This window comes from Budorcas taxicolor, chromosome 25 (genome assembly GCF_023091745.1).
Source record: "Budorcas taxicolor isolate Tak-1 chromosome 25, Takin1.1, whole genome shotgun sequence".
NCBI classification, from domain to species: domain Eukaryota; kingdom Metazoa; phylum Chordata; class Mammalia; order Artiodactyla; family Bovidae; genus Budorcas; species Budorcas taxicolor.
In genome coordinates, this window is record NC_068934.1 from 10450271 (window position 1) to 10466497 (window position 16227).

A 16227-nucleotide genomic window follows, 5' to 3' on the forward strand; every position below is an offset into this window, starting at 1 on the left:
TTCTGTAGTGTGTTGATACCTCTCCACCCCCTACCCACCATTTTCATTCCTGTTTGGATATGAGGTTTTTAATGAAAACTGCTGTATGGTTTTTTCCTGTGTTACAAACCAAAGTGCTTAATATAAAGGAGTAGAGCAAGTGAATGTGGGAGAAAGTATTGGGAAGACGAGGAAGTTAGGTTCTTACCTAAGTGGACAGTGTTGAATACTGTAGATCCCAGAAATGTACCAGAAATGTACAAGTCTCTGTTTATTCATAATCAGATGTAGGTTATTTTTATAGTTTTATTTTTGTGTACAGATTCGCTTAACAATCACTCAATTTCTAGGCCAGGTTCTGGTAACTGAAGAGCCTTTATAAGTAGTTTATATTGTCTAGACCCGAGGTATGCAGCAAACCCAGTCTGGAGCAAAATGGGAAATAACATCTTTCTAAAGACAGGCTTAGAAATCCTAATCCAGTAATTGAAGATGTTTCCTTTCTCTGGTAGCAGGGCTGAATTATACCTGTAAGAAAACATTGAAACAGTTCACTAGAAGAGATAGTTGTATTAAGTGATAAATTTATGTACAACATATAGTAATTCCAGAAGTCTTAAAACTAGCTTAGGGTAAAGATTAAGGTAATAGCATTCTCTTCAATGTCTGTTAGTCCTAAAAACTAGCCTTTTGTTTTGTCCCTTTTTTCCCCCCATTTCACCTCTGGAAGCTCATAGGTTGTTTGGTACAAGAGTTCATCAGAGAAAACTAAGTTATTTTGGCTTATAGCTACACATTTTCTGATAGAATTTTCTTTTAGAAGAAGTACACAAACTCTTAAGAACGTTACGCATAGTCACAGTAGTACTGTTTGCAGCTTTATGTTTCGAACCTGAACCTCACACCCAAGAGGTTAGTGAGATAAATTTCCAGAAGTGTTTTCAGATTCTTGAAAAATATTCTTTGATTACTTGGAAAAAACAAGGCTCATTAATGCTTTCAAATCAAACAGGTAACATTCCCTAAAAAGTAGAGTGTACTTAAGTTTTTCAGTAATTATGGAAAATAATCCTACCTAGCTGCTAGGCCACCATTCACAGGGATAGCCAAGAAAACAGGGTACAGGCCACCAAAAACAAGACCAACCAATCCGCCTCGTGTTACGGTGCATGTTTCACAATGCAGATCACCTAGGAAACAAATTAGTTCTGCAAATGGATATTCAAGCTAACACTTAAAGAACTCAAGGTCCCCTTATATGCATCACAGATGGGCAATTTTCAAGCAGTAATACAGCAAATGTATTTCTACAAGGCATGTTAAAAGGTATACATATGGATAATTAAAACAAGTAACTGATAAAACCATTTTAGGGAAAATTCCCTAATTTGTTTTCTATTTGAATATAACAGTTTGCACTGCCTCTAGTTTTCTTCATTTGTATTAGCAAACCTGGGCTAGTATTTTTGTCTTTAAGAAACTTTTTTAAACCCATGGGAAATCTGTTTTAACAATTTAATTCATCTTAAATTTTTTACATTATATAGTCTGGTTTTATTTTTATAAAATTATTCATTTTCAAATTAGTACATGGTGCTAGAAATTTAACTTATGTTTTCACTCATTCTGTTCATTGTTTCCCTGCATATCAAAATTCTTTGCACAATGTTCTTGGGGATTCAAACAAAATACTCATCCAATTTAAACAAATTTGAAGTAGCACTTAAGAGAATTTAAATGGACTGCCTCCTTCCCTGCTACCACCTGTGGTAATTTTTTTTTTTGGAAGTCATAAATTTTATCTTTCATGATTTAGCTGTACTTGGAGTACTCAGCAAACACTGTGAACTGTCCAAAGGGAAATCAAGTCTCCATGTATTTGATAACTACTGTACATACACACATTTGGTGCTTTTTGATTTACTACATAAAGTCTTGTTCCCACAAAATGTTTTTTCCCTTTAAGAAACTCCTATAATGTTAAGGCAGTCAACATTTTTTTAAAAAGTTTCCAAGTATTTCTTACTAAGCACTGTGGGAAAGATAAGTTAGGTAGAGGAAAGTAGCATTACTGTGCATGTATCTATTTTACTTGTTTGGTAGAACATGCTATTATGAATTAATTGCTGCGTTACAGAGGCTAGCAAGGTTCAGTCTTACCCATCCGAATCTGACAGATGTACGCACGTCATGACTACCTTAAATCATATAGCTACTTTAAGGATTGACATAAGGTGCAAACTGTATACCAAAGTGAACTTACTGGCGAAATAGAACTTACCTGTATTCAAAGGTAAACTTACAAAACCTTTGTAAGATACATTTGCTGTCAAAAATGGGATCACTGCCATTGGTAAGCCAGCAGCTATACGAGCCTGTGTCACATGTAAGATGCGTCGAAAAAGGCTATTTGCTATTAGGCCACAGAGAGCAGCATTAAGTCCAACATAAGTTGATCCATTTTCAAGCAGATTCCTGAATGGGTGAGAAAAAACAGTAACTTTTTGCTCTATCATGTACTTAAGCTCTCCAAGAACAATTCCGGCATATGTTACAGAACTTAATCAGGATTTTAGGATTATATTTATATCTTACAGCTCTGTAAAACAAACCTAAAATCATTGTTTTACATAGAGATTTTTATTCTGAAAGGTTCTGAATTTGGCAACACATTAAGGATGCAGTGGAACAATTTGTTTTGTGATTTTGTAAAAGGTATTGGTATGGGAATTCCTCCTGCCCTGGGACCCCTATATAGCAGGGAAGAGCTTCTGAAGAGTCTGACTTAGATGCCTTTCTAGGCTCCTACAAAGCCCAGTACTTACTTCCTGTAGCACAACACATTATAAAGTGGTACTGTCTTATCATAGATTTACATGTTAGCCTTCCCAACTAGCCTGTAAACAACTTGAAGACTGGCTACAAAGATACAAGTATCTTGGTTTCAACAGCACCTGACACACAGAAGGCATTCAATAAGGTCGAATTGATGTTTCCTATTAATCTTGAAGCATTGGTGTCAGGGTTAGGGGGGTGGAACAGTACTGACATTTAAGGGATCCTCTATGCTAGGCAATTCACAAGAACTCATTGAAATAAAAATGATGTTTTGGGATAGTAAATGGTAAAACTGGTTTTTAAGCATGGTATATATAAGTTTTAAAGTGCACATTCTATCCATTATTTAGTTTCAGGGGAAAAAACAACCCTAAAACTGCTGAATATTGAAATACTCCAATTCAGACTCTTCTGAGAGTTTTAACTACTGTTTTAACTCTTTTACCACCTGCCTTGCCACCTATAACACAGGCATTTCAGTCTCTCAATTTTCTTATTACTCTTAATTAGCCAGACTAACCCTCTCACTACTATGGTTAATTAACAATCTTAAGACAGCTTTTCTAGGAATTCCTAATTGAGCTTTCTACATTGTATAAGATATTACTTCTTTTACTGGTCACTTTGTAATCATAATAGTACTTGGCATTTCGTCACTGAGCACCTTACTGCATACAACACACTTGGCTATGAAGGTACGAAAATTGTCTACCTTCAGTGTTTTCATAGTTTATTACTGGAGACTGAAAGATGCATAAACTTGAAATTAAACAGAAGTGTACTAAAACAGTAATGGCAGTACAAAGAGGGCAGTTTAGAAACTTAGGGTACATAAGACTATTTGTGATGAGGGCCTGGAGAACTACCGAACAGTAACGACATAAAACATATGAATAAGAAAAAACCTGTATATTTTTGTGGGAGCTAAGGGAGTGGGAAACTTAAGCATTTCCTCTAAAATACTGTTATTTTCATAATAATACTGTGAAATACCTATCATCTTCATTTTTAGTCATGGGAACAAATACTAAGATAAATAACTTGCCCATATATGTAGTTATTATATACATTATAATATGTTGATATATTAATGTTGCTGCTTCTAAGTTGCCTCAGTCATGTCTGACTCTGGATGACCCCATAGACAGCAGCCCACCGGGCTTCCCTGTCCCTGGGATTCTCCAGGCAAGAATGTTGGAATGGGTTGCAATTTCCTTCTCCAACGCATGAAAGTGGAAAGTGAGAATGAAGTCACTCAGTCGTGTCCGACTCTTAGTGACCCCATAGACTGCAGTCCACCAGGCTCCTCCGTTCATGGGATTTTCCAGGCAAGAGCACTGGAGTGGGGTGCCACTGCCTTCTCCATATTAATGTTAAATATTGAAAATTACATAAATAAGTCCCTAAATATATCAAGGAGTGTAACTGGAATATGAATAGCAAAGTCTGCTGTCTCCCAACCAGATTTTAATTTCCTGTGGCTTAAAGTCATGTTGTTTAGTTAATAATTCAATAGAAAATTGTCTTCTAGCAGCGCCATACCTGGTCACTGTTCCCAAAAAGTTTCTAATACAAATTAGAAACGTGAACTCAGGATTTTTTTGGAAAGATAAAAAATAACTGGATTACATGAACAAATGAAATATAAGATCAGAAATAACAAGTGGCAATGAAATTTGTTACATGAAATTATTTTGTAGATTAGAAAGTGAAGTGTTTGATATTCAAGCCTAATACACTTAAGAACTTTTCAAATAACAAACCCATGCCTGGGAAATCCCATGGACAGAGGACCCTGGGGGGCTACAGTCTATGGAATTGGAAAGAATTAGACATGACTTTATCGACTAAACAACAACTGATAATATAAGAAAGAAGGATTCAAACAGAACTAGGACACATAAAATAGAAACAGGAAAAATAGGGAACAAAGGAAAGATATGGAGGTGCTGCCATCTGCCCTTCTTAGGTGCCAGGGCCTGAACACAGTTTACTTCTAAACTAAATCTTGCTTTGCAGTTCTAGCTCACTTCCCCATTGCTTATTCTAATTTGGTGAAAGTCCCAATAGCACATCCCACTTCCTTCTCTTCAAGGCTGTCACATCTACCCTTCTTTGTGTTAGTCTTTGTGGCATTCCCTTCCTTACTGGCCTGGAAACATGGGTGCATATCTTTTATTTGCTTAAAAAGGTTTTTCTGTTTACCTCTGGAAAACTGTATGTGTGTATGGTGGTGGGGTAGGAGAGTTGGCTATACAGCTTAAAAAAATCTCACTAAGTTCTTATTACTGGCCTTGGGTTTAGGTTCTCCCTTGTTTAGCTGGTGTCAGCAAGATTGGAATTTGTACAAGATAGTAAGATTATACTTCCAAAATGTATTTCAAATCCATCCTTTTTTTCACTTCAAACTGCCACCACCATTCCCTGGGATTACTATGCTAGTTTTCCTACTGGTGGCCTTACTTCCTTTTCTCTCCTACCTGAAAGAAAACAACTGGAATGTTCTTTGGAAATGTTAGCTGGGTCATTCCCTGCTCAAAACTCTGTGTCTCCAACCTTATGCCCACTTCCCTTATACTTTAGTAACACTGGTTCCTCAAATACGACAGACTCTGCTGTCCTGTTGCCTGTGCACACGCACATGCCACTCCTCTGATTTTCAGTGTGAATGGAAGGTCAGGGTGGCTGCCTCCGAAGGAGACCTAAGAACTTTCTGTAGGGACCGCAAATCATTCACTGTTGTCTTCAAAGGTCAGCCTGTTTCCTATATAAATTAATATCTCAGTGATCTTTTAGCCATGATCCCATTTCTCTGAAATTTCTTGTCTAGCTATGTGTGTTACATGGCACTCTCAGACTGGTAAATACAATGAATTGAGTGTGGTAAGACTGGTAATGAACTGAGAAGACAGTTTTAAAATCTAAAATTTTGTTATTTAAATTAGTCCGTAAATAAATACATTAGTCCCTACTCTAAGCCAAATGGAAAAACTGAGAACTATTAGATGTCCAAAGAAACGAATTTTAGCCTTCAAGTAAAATGGCTAATCTCTCTGGGCCTTGTCTTTCGCATCAATGCAAGAAAAATCTCAGTTTCTTTCTGATAGTGTATGTTATTTATAGTCAAACTAAATTGAATCAATGATGAAAATCCACCTGATACAATTTTTTTTAAGTATAAGAGGGGATCTTACCTTTCTGCTTCTGGGAGTTGGTTAATTTTTCTGGCTATGATATCAATTAAGTTCTCCTTGATGATAGTACCATCTGGTTCATGATTTTCCATCTTGAGCCTTAAATTAAAATGTCATTTTTCAATAATGTGTATCTATAGAAAAACAGCAAAAGGGCTTATAAAAGCCTTCTGAAGACCATAAATATTTAGTTTAAAAAAATTAGCTATAGCTTAATTTCATAATCATCAATTTGACTATGAAACTGATTAGCATAAACACCTCTGCCCCCAAACTGCCACAATTCTATTAATTTCATAATCATCAATTTGACTATGAAACTGATTAGCATAAACACCTCTGCCCCCAAACTGCCACAATTTTATATGAAACAGAAACCAGAACGTGGATGACAACACACGAAACTTTCAGAAAACACAGAACATTTTTGTGACCCTTAAAAATATTGTAAATCTGCAAAAAGCAATAACCATAAAATACATAAAGTTAATTTTAAACTAGTATTAACCAGTTAAAATGAACTCATTCAGAGATACCATAAAGATAAGTCAGTGGTAGAGAAAATGTTTGTAATGTAACTGACAAAGAAGTCATTGTTGGTACTCAGAATATGTAAAGTACTAGAAATTAGTAAGAGAAAGGCAACCAACTCAATAGAAAAATTGACAAAAGGTGTTAACAGGCACTTCTCTTTGCAACCCTATGGCCTGTAGCCTGCCAGGCTGTTCTGTCCCAGGGATTCTCCAGGCAAGAATACTGGAGTGGGTTGCTATTTCCTCCTCCCAGGGATCTTCCCTACCCAGGGGCTGACCCTGTGTCTCCCATGGTTCCTGCCTCCTAGGCGTATTCTTTAATACTGCTGAGCCACCAGGGAACCTGAATTTGAAATTGTAACAGAGGAAAGCCAAACAGCCAATAAATATGAAAATATGCTTAACCACTATAATCAGGGAAATAGAAATTAAATTTCAATTACTGGTAAGAATGTGGGGTAAGGGAAACTCATATGCCGCTGGAAGCATAAATTGTATCCAATTTGGGTACAACGGGGCTTACCTGGGGCTTCCCTTGTTGCTTAGGTGGTGAAGAATCCGCCTGTAATGCAGGAGACCTGAGTTGGGTGGCTGGGTTGGGAAGATCCCCTGGAGAAGGGAAAGGCTACCTACTCCAGTATTCTGGCCTGGAGAATTCCACGGACAGAGGAGACTGGTAGGCTATGGTCCGTGGGGTTGCAAAGAGTCGGACACGACTGAGCGACTTTCATTACAACCACTTTGGAAAATAATTTGTTATTTAGTAGGTAGAAGAAGACACTTGCAATTTCACCTCTACCTTAAAGCAGAGGTCAGCAAACTTCTCTAAAGGGCCAGATAGTATATTTTAGGCTTTGTGGGTCACATAATGGTCTTTGTTGCATACTTAGAAAAACAAAACAATTTTAAAAATTAAAAAATATAAAACTCATTCTGGCTGGCTGCAAAGAAACAAATGATAACCTTCCTCTGGTCCACAGGCAGGTAGTCTGTTGACTTAGGCACTAGTTGAAGTGAGTAAGAGAGTAAGGGAATGGGTGAATGATGAATTTTACCCTGAAGATTTAGTTCATTAGATTTAGCTCATTATATTTCAGGGCAGCAGAGTTAAGAAAAGCAAAAGTGCAGAAAGAATGTAATACATTATTAAGTAATTTTCTTGGTTCACTATTCATTTGCTAGAATATTAATTTATAACACTAACAAATTTTACTGGGTAGCCATTAGATGCCTTGGGAAATGTTGAGTGCACTGAATTTCATAGCCTTCGTTAGGGCTTCGCTGATGGGTCAGTGGTAAAGAACCCACCTGCTAAGGCAGGAGATGTGGGTTTGATCCCTAGGTGGAGAAGATCCCCTGGAGGAGGAAGTGGCAACCCACTCCAATATTCTTCCCTGGGAATCCCATGAACAGAGGAGCCTGGCAGGCTACACAATGTAGCAACTAAACAACAAAGTTCAAGTTATCCTAAGTACAGTGCAGGCTTGGAAATTTATGTCTAGGTTTCCTGGACTCAAACTTTTTGAGGGCCTTGGTTACAATAACATGATAGGATCTCTGATCTACAGGAACGCTGAATAGTTTTGTGTTGGCGGGGTGGTGGAGAGATAAAAACAATCAAATTCAGTATATACAAGGTGTACAGTTGTATATGTCTGAAATGTTTCTCCAAAAAGTCCTGCCAATGGCACCCCACTCCAGTACTCTTGCCTGGAAAAATCCCATGGATGGAGGAGCCTGGTAGGCTGCAGTCCATGGGGGTCGCTAAGTCGGACATGACTGAGCGACTTCACTTTCACCTTTGGCTTTCATGCACTGGAGAAGGAAATGGCAACCCACTCCAGTGTTCTTGCCTGGAGAATCCCAGGGACGGGGGAGCCTGGTGGGCTGCCGTCTATGGGGTCGCACAGAGTCGGACACGACTGAAATGACTTAGCAATAGCAATATCAATGCTATCACTAGTTTCCTGTTCTATGCTCTGCATACTGCTGAGGTTTCCGCTGTGAGCTAGCCATTTCTTAAGTGTGGCTATTAAAAGTCACCCTTAATTTGGTCCGCAGTAGGTCACTGTATGTATCCTGGTTATTAATAATATATCCACACCTAAGATAATCAATGCCACGTTTAAATATTACAAACATTTCGAAAGGCTTTTGCATTAGTTATCTAAGATAGCTCACGAGACAATGAGGAAAGTGGGGCCGATGAAAATTAAATTAGGCCAAGGTCACCCGGTAAATTGGCAGTAAACCTGGGATTAAGTTCAAGCATGGGTTTCCAACCTCTTCCCCTCCCCCGCCCCCGCCGCCAGATGCTTAATTTAAATATAAGATTTTTTCTTCTAGGGTGGAAAGTATAGGGATGGTCGGACCGATGGAACCGACTCCCCTCCTCTCCTTGTGACTCAGTCCTGGGATCTCATTACCACGCTGCGGCAGAACAGCGCGTCATCCGCTGGGCATCTCTCAGTCCCCGCCGGCGCCCCACTTCCCGAGCGCTGGTACCTTACGCGCGCCTCCGTGCAGCCGCGGCCTCCGCGGCTCTTCGCTGGCCCCGCGAGGGCTCACGCCACGCTCCGCTCGAGTCGCCCGGACGCGGCCATTTTGGGCGCCACGTGACTGGTCGGAGGCGGGCGCCGGGTCGGAGCCGGCGGCGGGTTGGGTTTCCGGGGCCGAGGCTGCGCTCGGCCTTCTCGCAAGTGGGCGGCGCTGAGCCTCAGAGGCCAGAGGTTTGGGTAACGCGGAGGGTACCGGTTACAACCTGTCCCCGCTTCTCAGGATACCGTCTGCGGAAATTGTGAGATTTCAGTGTGAAAACTGAGTGACCTGAAACCCGTCCCATTCGTTGAAACTCTTATTGGGTACGTTACTTAAAATTTCCTGGCCAATAGTTTACACGTCGTGTACTGACTCGAGGGATATATATATGAAATTGCACAGCCCTCGGCATACGAGATAGGTCGTCGGTTAAAACGAAGTCTGAAATTACTTGAGATTTCTTTGCTCCATCGATTTTCCGTTCTCCCGTGGATCTTGAGCTCGTGGTGCGGTTTGGTTGATCATGCCACCATTATCTGAGCGCCTGAAGAGCAGCAGGAGCTTGTTTTCTCTGTATTGTTTATGAAAGGAGGATTAGGTGAATGAGGCTAAAGAAAAACTAGAGAGCGGGAGTCTTGTGGCTCCATCAGTCAGGACAATTGAGGACGAAAGTCTTGATCCAAACTTCTGAAGACCTCTGGTTCCTGTCTCCTCGCATTCTCTTTCCTCACTTACCAAACAGGAGGGGGCTCTTTCCTCTATTAGAAAGCAGGAGGAGAAACAGTCTCATTGGTTATTTTGTAAAGCTGTGAGGATCCTGTTAGAGTTCTTGTAGAAGTTGTTGGGAAAATAATTGAGCTTTATCTGAGGAGAAAGTGGCATTCAAGATAAAGGCGGGGGGGTGGGGTGGGGGAGGGACTTCATAGGAAACCTGAGCAGAAGACCTCTCCCCACTCCCTTCGCTGAGAGGGCTTTCAGTTCAGACGCTCAGTCGTGTCCCACTCTTTGCGACCCCATGAATTGCAGCATGCCAGGCCTCCCCATCCATCACCAACTCCTGGTGTTTACCCAAACTCATGTCCATCGAGTCGGTGATGCCATCCAGCATCTCATCCTCTGTCGTCCCCTTCTCCTCCTGTCCCCAATCTCTCCCAGCATCAGTGTCTTTTCCAGTGAGTCAACTCTTCCCACGAGGTGGCCAAAGTATTAGAATTTCAGCTTCAGCATCAGTCCTTCCAATGTACACCCAGGACTGATCTTTAGAATGGCCTGGTGGGATCTCTTTGTACTCCAAGGGACTCTCAAGAGTTTTCTCCAACACCACAGTTCAAAAGGATCCATTCTTTGGCGCTCAGCTTTCTTCATAGTCCAACTCTGACATCCATACATGACCACAGGAAAAACCATAGCCTTGACTAGATGACCTCTGTTGGCAAAGTAATGTCTCTGCTTTTGAATATGCTATCTAGGTGGGTCATAACTTTCCTTCCAAGGAGTAAGCGTCTTTTAATTTCATGGTTGCAGTCACCATCTGCAGTGATTTTGGAGCCCAGAAAAATAAAGTCTGACACTGTTTCCACTGTTTCCCCATCTATTTCCCATGAAGTGATGGGACCGGATGCCATGATCTTCATTTTCTGAATGTTGAGCTTTAAGCCAACTTTTTCACTCTCCTCTTTCATCAAGAGGCTTTTCAGTTCCTCTTCACTTTCTGCCATAAGGGTGGTGTCATCTGCATATCTGAGGTTGATATTTCTCCCTGCAATCTTGATTCCAGCTTGTGCTTCTTCCAGCCCAGCATTTCTGATGATGTACTCTGCATAGAAGTTAAGTAATCAGGGTGACAATATATAGCCTTGACGTACTCCTTTTCCTATTTGGAACCAGTCTGTTGTTCCATGTCCAGTTCTAACTGTTGCTTGCTGATCTGCGTATAGGTTTCTCAAGAGGCAGGTCAGGTGGTCTGGTATTGTCATCTCTTGAAGAATTTTCCACAGTTTTTTGTGATCCACACAGTCAAAGGCTTTGACATAGTCAATAAAGCAGAAATAGATGTTTTTCTGGAACTCTCTTCCTTTATCGATGATCCAGTGGATGTTGGCAATTTGATCTCTTGTTCCTCTGCCTTTTCTAAAACCAGCTTGAACATCTTGAGAGGACTTTATCTACTGTCAAACTGTCGCTTGTCAGTGAACCAGAAAATAAAAACAGGCCCTCATATATGGAGGTGAAAAGTGGGTGTGCATCCCAGCTGGAAAGTTTCCGAGGTAAATGAGAAAGTTTGGGAAAACCAGATTGTGTGTGTGTGTATGTGTGAGTGCATGTGAGCGCGTTTTCCCTCTAACACTCTATACTCTTATTCCAGTGTCATTTTCAATTGTTTGAAGCTAATTTGAAATTAATAAGTATGTGTGCTGTACAATATCTGAAGCAAGCCATTCTAGAGTAATAAAAGCAATTTTGTACATTGAGATTTTATTAAGAAACTGTTCTTTCAAGACAGGATGAAATGTCAAATTTATTAGATTTATTGTCTTAAATTGTTCATAGGTTTTCTTTTATTTTTCTCTAAAATTTGTAGTGAGGCCACATTGCTTTCTTATTATTGGTCATTGTAAAGTGGTTTGTAATTTTTTAAATCTTCTCAACTAGTTTCATATTTAATTGATTTGTTTGGTTTGCTTTTTTCTGTTTTCAGTTTGATTGTATTCTGCTCAGTTCTATATTTTTTCCTTTCTTATTCCTACCTGAGATTTAAATTGGTCCTCTTTTTGTGATTTCTTGAGGAGGAAGCTGAGATCATTGGTGTGAAATCTTGTTGTACTCCATATGTGAGTTTAATGCTATGAATTTCGCTCCAAGTACTGCCTTAATTCCCTGGTGGCTCAGTGGTAAAGAATCTGCCTGCTAATGTAGGAGACACGGGTTTGATCCTAAAATTGGGAAGATCCCTTGGAGAAGGAAATGGGAACTCACTCCGGTATTATTGCCTGGGAAATCCCGTAGACAGAGGAGCCTGGCAGGTTACAGTGCAGGGGGCCCCAAAAGAGTTGGAGACAGCTTAGTGACTAAACAACAACAGCAGATTTTGAAACACTGTTCACTCTTTTAGTTTAGTTCCAAACACTTTCTGTATTCTCTCTGCTATTTTCTTTGACCTGTGAATTTCTCAGAAGTGTGTTACTTTCCTAATAGTTCAATTTTTTGAGTACCTTTCTGTTATTGATTTCTAATTCTATTCCACTGTGGTCAGAGAATATACTTTGTATGACTTGATCCTTTTAAATTTATTGGTATTTATAGCCCAGATTCTGGTCCATCTGTGTAAATGTTTCATATGTGATTAAAAATAATGTATATGCTGCTGCTGTGCCAAATTTTCAAAAACCTCAATACCATAAGTTGATTGATAATGAAGAATTCTTTATTCTTTCTGAATTTCAACCAACTTGTTCTATCAATTATTGAGAAAGGTTATTGAAATCTCTATTATAGGAATTGTTGTGTTTCTCCTTTCATTTCTATCAGCTCTTGCTTCATGTTTTTTTGAAGCTTCATTATTATATGAATAAACCTTTATCTCTGTATCATTTGAAATAACCTTAATAATTGGTAATATGCTTTGCTTTGCACTTTATTTAATATTAACATAGCCACTCCAGTAACTTTTCTTTCTTGTTTTTTTGTTCATACCATGTGTCATGCAAGTTCTTAGTTCCACGAACACGGATTGAACCCTGTGCCTCCTGTGCTGGAAGCATGGAATCTAACCACTGGACTCCCAGGTAGGTCCTTCCAATAACTTTCTTTTGATTAGTGTCTAGTCAAGGCTATGGTTTCTCCAGTGGTCATGTCTGGATGTGAGAGTTGGACTGTGAAGAAAGCTGAGTGCCGAAGAATGGATGCTTTTGAACTGTGGTGCTGGAGAAGACTCTTGAGAGTCCCTTGGACTGCAAGGAGATCCAACCAGTCCATCCTAAAGGAGACAAGTCCTGAGTGTTCATTGGAAGGACTGATGCTAAGGCTGAAACTCCAACACTTTGGCCACCTCATGTGAAGAGTTGACTCATTGGAAAAGACCCTAATGCTGGGAGGGATTGGGGGCAGGAGAAGAAGGGGACCACAGAGGATGAGATGGCTGGATGGCATCGCCGACTCGATGGACATGAGTTTGGGTAAACACCAGGAGTTGGTGATAGATGGGGAGGCCTGGCATGCTGCAATTCATGGGGTCGCAAAGAGTCGGATACGACTGAGCAACTGAACTGAACTGAACATGACATAGTTTTTCCCATTGTTTCACTTTTAATCTATTCGTGTTTTTATGCTTAATGTAGGCTTCTTATAAATAGTATATAATTGGATATTGTTTTTTAAAAATCGAAATGGACAGTTTCTTTCTTTTAATGAAGAAGGTGTCTAGCCATTTATATTTAAAGTGATTTTTATATTCTAGGGTCATAAATCTATCGTCTTGCTGTTAATATTTGTTTTCTATTCGTTTCATATGTTCTACATTCCCCTTCACTTTCTTCTGCCTTTATTTTTTGAACTGAATATTTTAAAATTCTGTTTTGTTTCTCCATTGGCCTATTAGGTATAATTCTTTTAGAAAATGGTAACAGTTGATTTAGCATATACTGTCTACCTCTCTTTTAGTTTACACATGGTACCAGGAAAGTACCACAGGCTTTGTGGCTTAAAATAACAAACTGATTCACTCCCTATTTTGGAGGCTAGAAATCTGAAATCAGTGTATTAGCCAGGTTAGCTCCTTCTGGAAGTGCTGAAGGACAGTCTGTTCTATGCTCCCTTCCTTCTGGTGGTTTCTAGCAATGCTTAGGGTCTCTTCACCTGTAGAAGTATTGCCGCAATCTCTGCTTTTATTTTCATATGGTGGTTCTCTTTGTGTCTTTGTGACTTAGTGTGGCCTTTCCCTCTGTGTATGTCTGTGTACCCAAATTTCTCTTATTGTGTAAGTGGACACCGTTGGTTAAGCATTCACCCTAATCCAATATACCTCATTTTAACTTAAATCTTCAAAGATGCTAATTCCAAATAAGGATACATTCACAGGTACTGGGGACTAGAACTTGAAAATGTATTTGGGTAGGGGGTCACAGTTCAACTCACAACAACATCTTTAACTTGTCACAGTCCATCTTATCTGCCTCCTGAGAAATCTGTATGCATGTCAAAAAGCAACAGTTAGAACCGACATGGAACAACAGGCTGGTTCCAAACTGGGAAAGGAGTACGTCAAGGCTGTATATTGTCACCCTGCTTATTTAACTTCTATGCAGAGTAGATCATGAGAAACGCTGGGCTGGAAGAAGCACAAGCTGGAATCAAGATTGCCAGGAGAAATATGAATAACCTCATATATGCAGATAACACCACCTTTATGGCGGAAAGTGAAGAGGAACTTGCTGAAGAGCTTTTTGATGAAAGTGAAAAAGCAGAGTGAAAAAGTTGACTTAAAACTCAACATTCAACAAATGAAGAACATGGCATCCGGTTCCATCACTTCATAGCAAATAGATGGGGAAACAATGGAAACCGTGAGAGACTTTATTTTTGGAGGCTCCAAGATCACTACAGATGGTGGCTGCAGCCATGAAATTAAAAGACGCTTGCTCCTTGGAAGAAAAGCTATGACCAACCTAGACAGCATATTAAAATATTAAAAAGCAAAGACATTACTTTGCTGACAAAGGTCCATCTAGTCAAAGCTATGGTTTTTCTAGTAGTCATGCATGGATTTGAGAGTTGGACTATAAAGAAAGCTGAGCGCCAAAGAATTGATGCTTTTGAACTGCAGTGCTGAGGAAGACTCTTGAGAGTCCCTTGGACAGGAAGGAGATCCAACCAGTCCATCCTAAAGGAGATCAGTCCTGAATATTCATTGGAAGGACTGATGCTGAAGCTGAAACACCAATACTTTGGCTACCTGATGCGGAGAACTGACTTATTGGAAAAGACCCTGATGCTGGGTAAGACTGAAGGCAGGAGGAGAAGGGGATGAGAGAGAATGAGATGGTTGGATGGCATCACTAACTCGATGGACAAGAGTTTGAATAAACTCTGGGAGTTGGTGATGGACAGGGAGGCCTGGCGTGCTGTAGTCCACGGGGTTGCTAGGAGTTGGACACGACTGAGCGACTGGACTGAATAGATCTTCAAGTGATATTTTACCACTATACAAGTGAGAATGTTACCATGGTATACTTTCATTTCTTCTCAGTCTTCGTATTATTGTGGTCATACATTTGCTTCCATACATGTTATAAACTACACACCACATAACCATTTTTTGATATCAGTAGTGATTTGTCTGTGAAATAACTTTAAAACTAAGAAAATTTATATTTATCCACATATTTTCAATCTCTAGTGTTTTTCTTTTTCTTTTTTTTTTATAGATTCATTTACGTCTGGTGTCATTCTATCCAAAGTATTATCTTAGAAAGCAAATCTTTTGGTGGTGAAATCTTTTGCATTTTGCAAGTCTAAATAGTATCTGGCTCTAGTTTTAAAAATTGTGGTAAAAAACCATATCACTAAATTTACTATGTTTTTCACCTTAAAGTGTATAGTAGTGTTAAGTGTTTTCACATTGTTAAGCAATATATCTCTAGAACTTTTTCATTTTGCAACCCTGAAACTCTGTACCCACTAGATGCTAATTACTCCTCTTCACTCCCCTCAGCCCTTGGTAACCACCTTTCTGCTTTCTGTTTCTATGAGTTAGACTACTTTATATACTTTATGGGAGTGAAATCATACATTATTTGTCATTTTGTGACTGATGTATTTTATTTAGGATAGTGTCCCTGAGTTTTATCCCTTTTATAGCATGTGACAGGATTTCTGTTGTTTTTTAAGAGTGAATAATATTACAATTTGGGCTTCCCTGGTGGCTCAGACAGTAAAGAATCTGCCTGCAGTGTGAAAGGCCTAGGTTCGATCCCTGGGTTGGGAAGATCCCCTGGAGAAGGAAATGACAACCCACTCCAGTATTCTTTCCTGGGAAATCCCATGGACAGAGGAGCCTGGCAGGCTACAGTCCATGAGATCACGAAGAGTCAACACAACTGAGCTACTAACACTTTAACTTCACTTTCAGTATTATAGTCTATGAATAT

At 39.6% G+C, this 16227-nt stretch overlaps 1 protein-coding gene across 3 annotated transcripts; it reads right to left on the reverse strand.

The window, feature by feature from the left end:
- Window positions 1-235: 235 nt before the first annotated feature.
- Window positions 236-9174, reverse strand: TMEM126A (transmembrane protein 126A). Of its 3 annotated transcripts, none has more exons than XM_052662229.1 (5): window positions 9050-9174; window positions 6012-6110; window positions 2261-2454; window positions 1055-1169; window positions 236-507 (listed from the first exon to the last, which is right to left on the reverse strand). In XM_052662229.1, exons 2-5 carry the CDS (start codon window positions 6101-6103, stop codon window positions 315-317), a joined length of 594 nt encoding a protein of 197 aa, XP_052518189.1. In that variant the 5' UTR covers window positions 6104-6110; window positions 9050-9174; the 3' UTR covers window positions 236-314. The 3 variants fall into 3 exon arrangements, with proteins under 3 accessions (XP_052518189.1, XP_052518192.1, XP_052518191.1); XM_052662232.1 differs by having other exon boundaries at window positions 9055-9150; XM_052662231.1 differs by having other exon boundaries at window positions 6012-6145; window positions 9050-9150.
- Between the last annotated feature and the right edge of the window lie 7053 nt (window positions 9175-16227).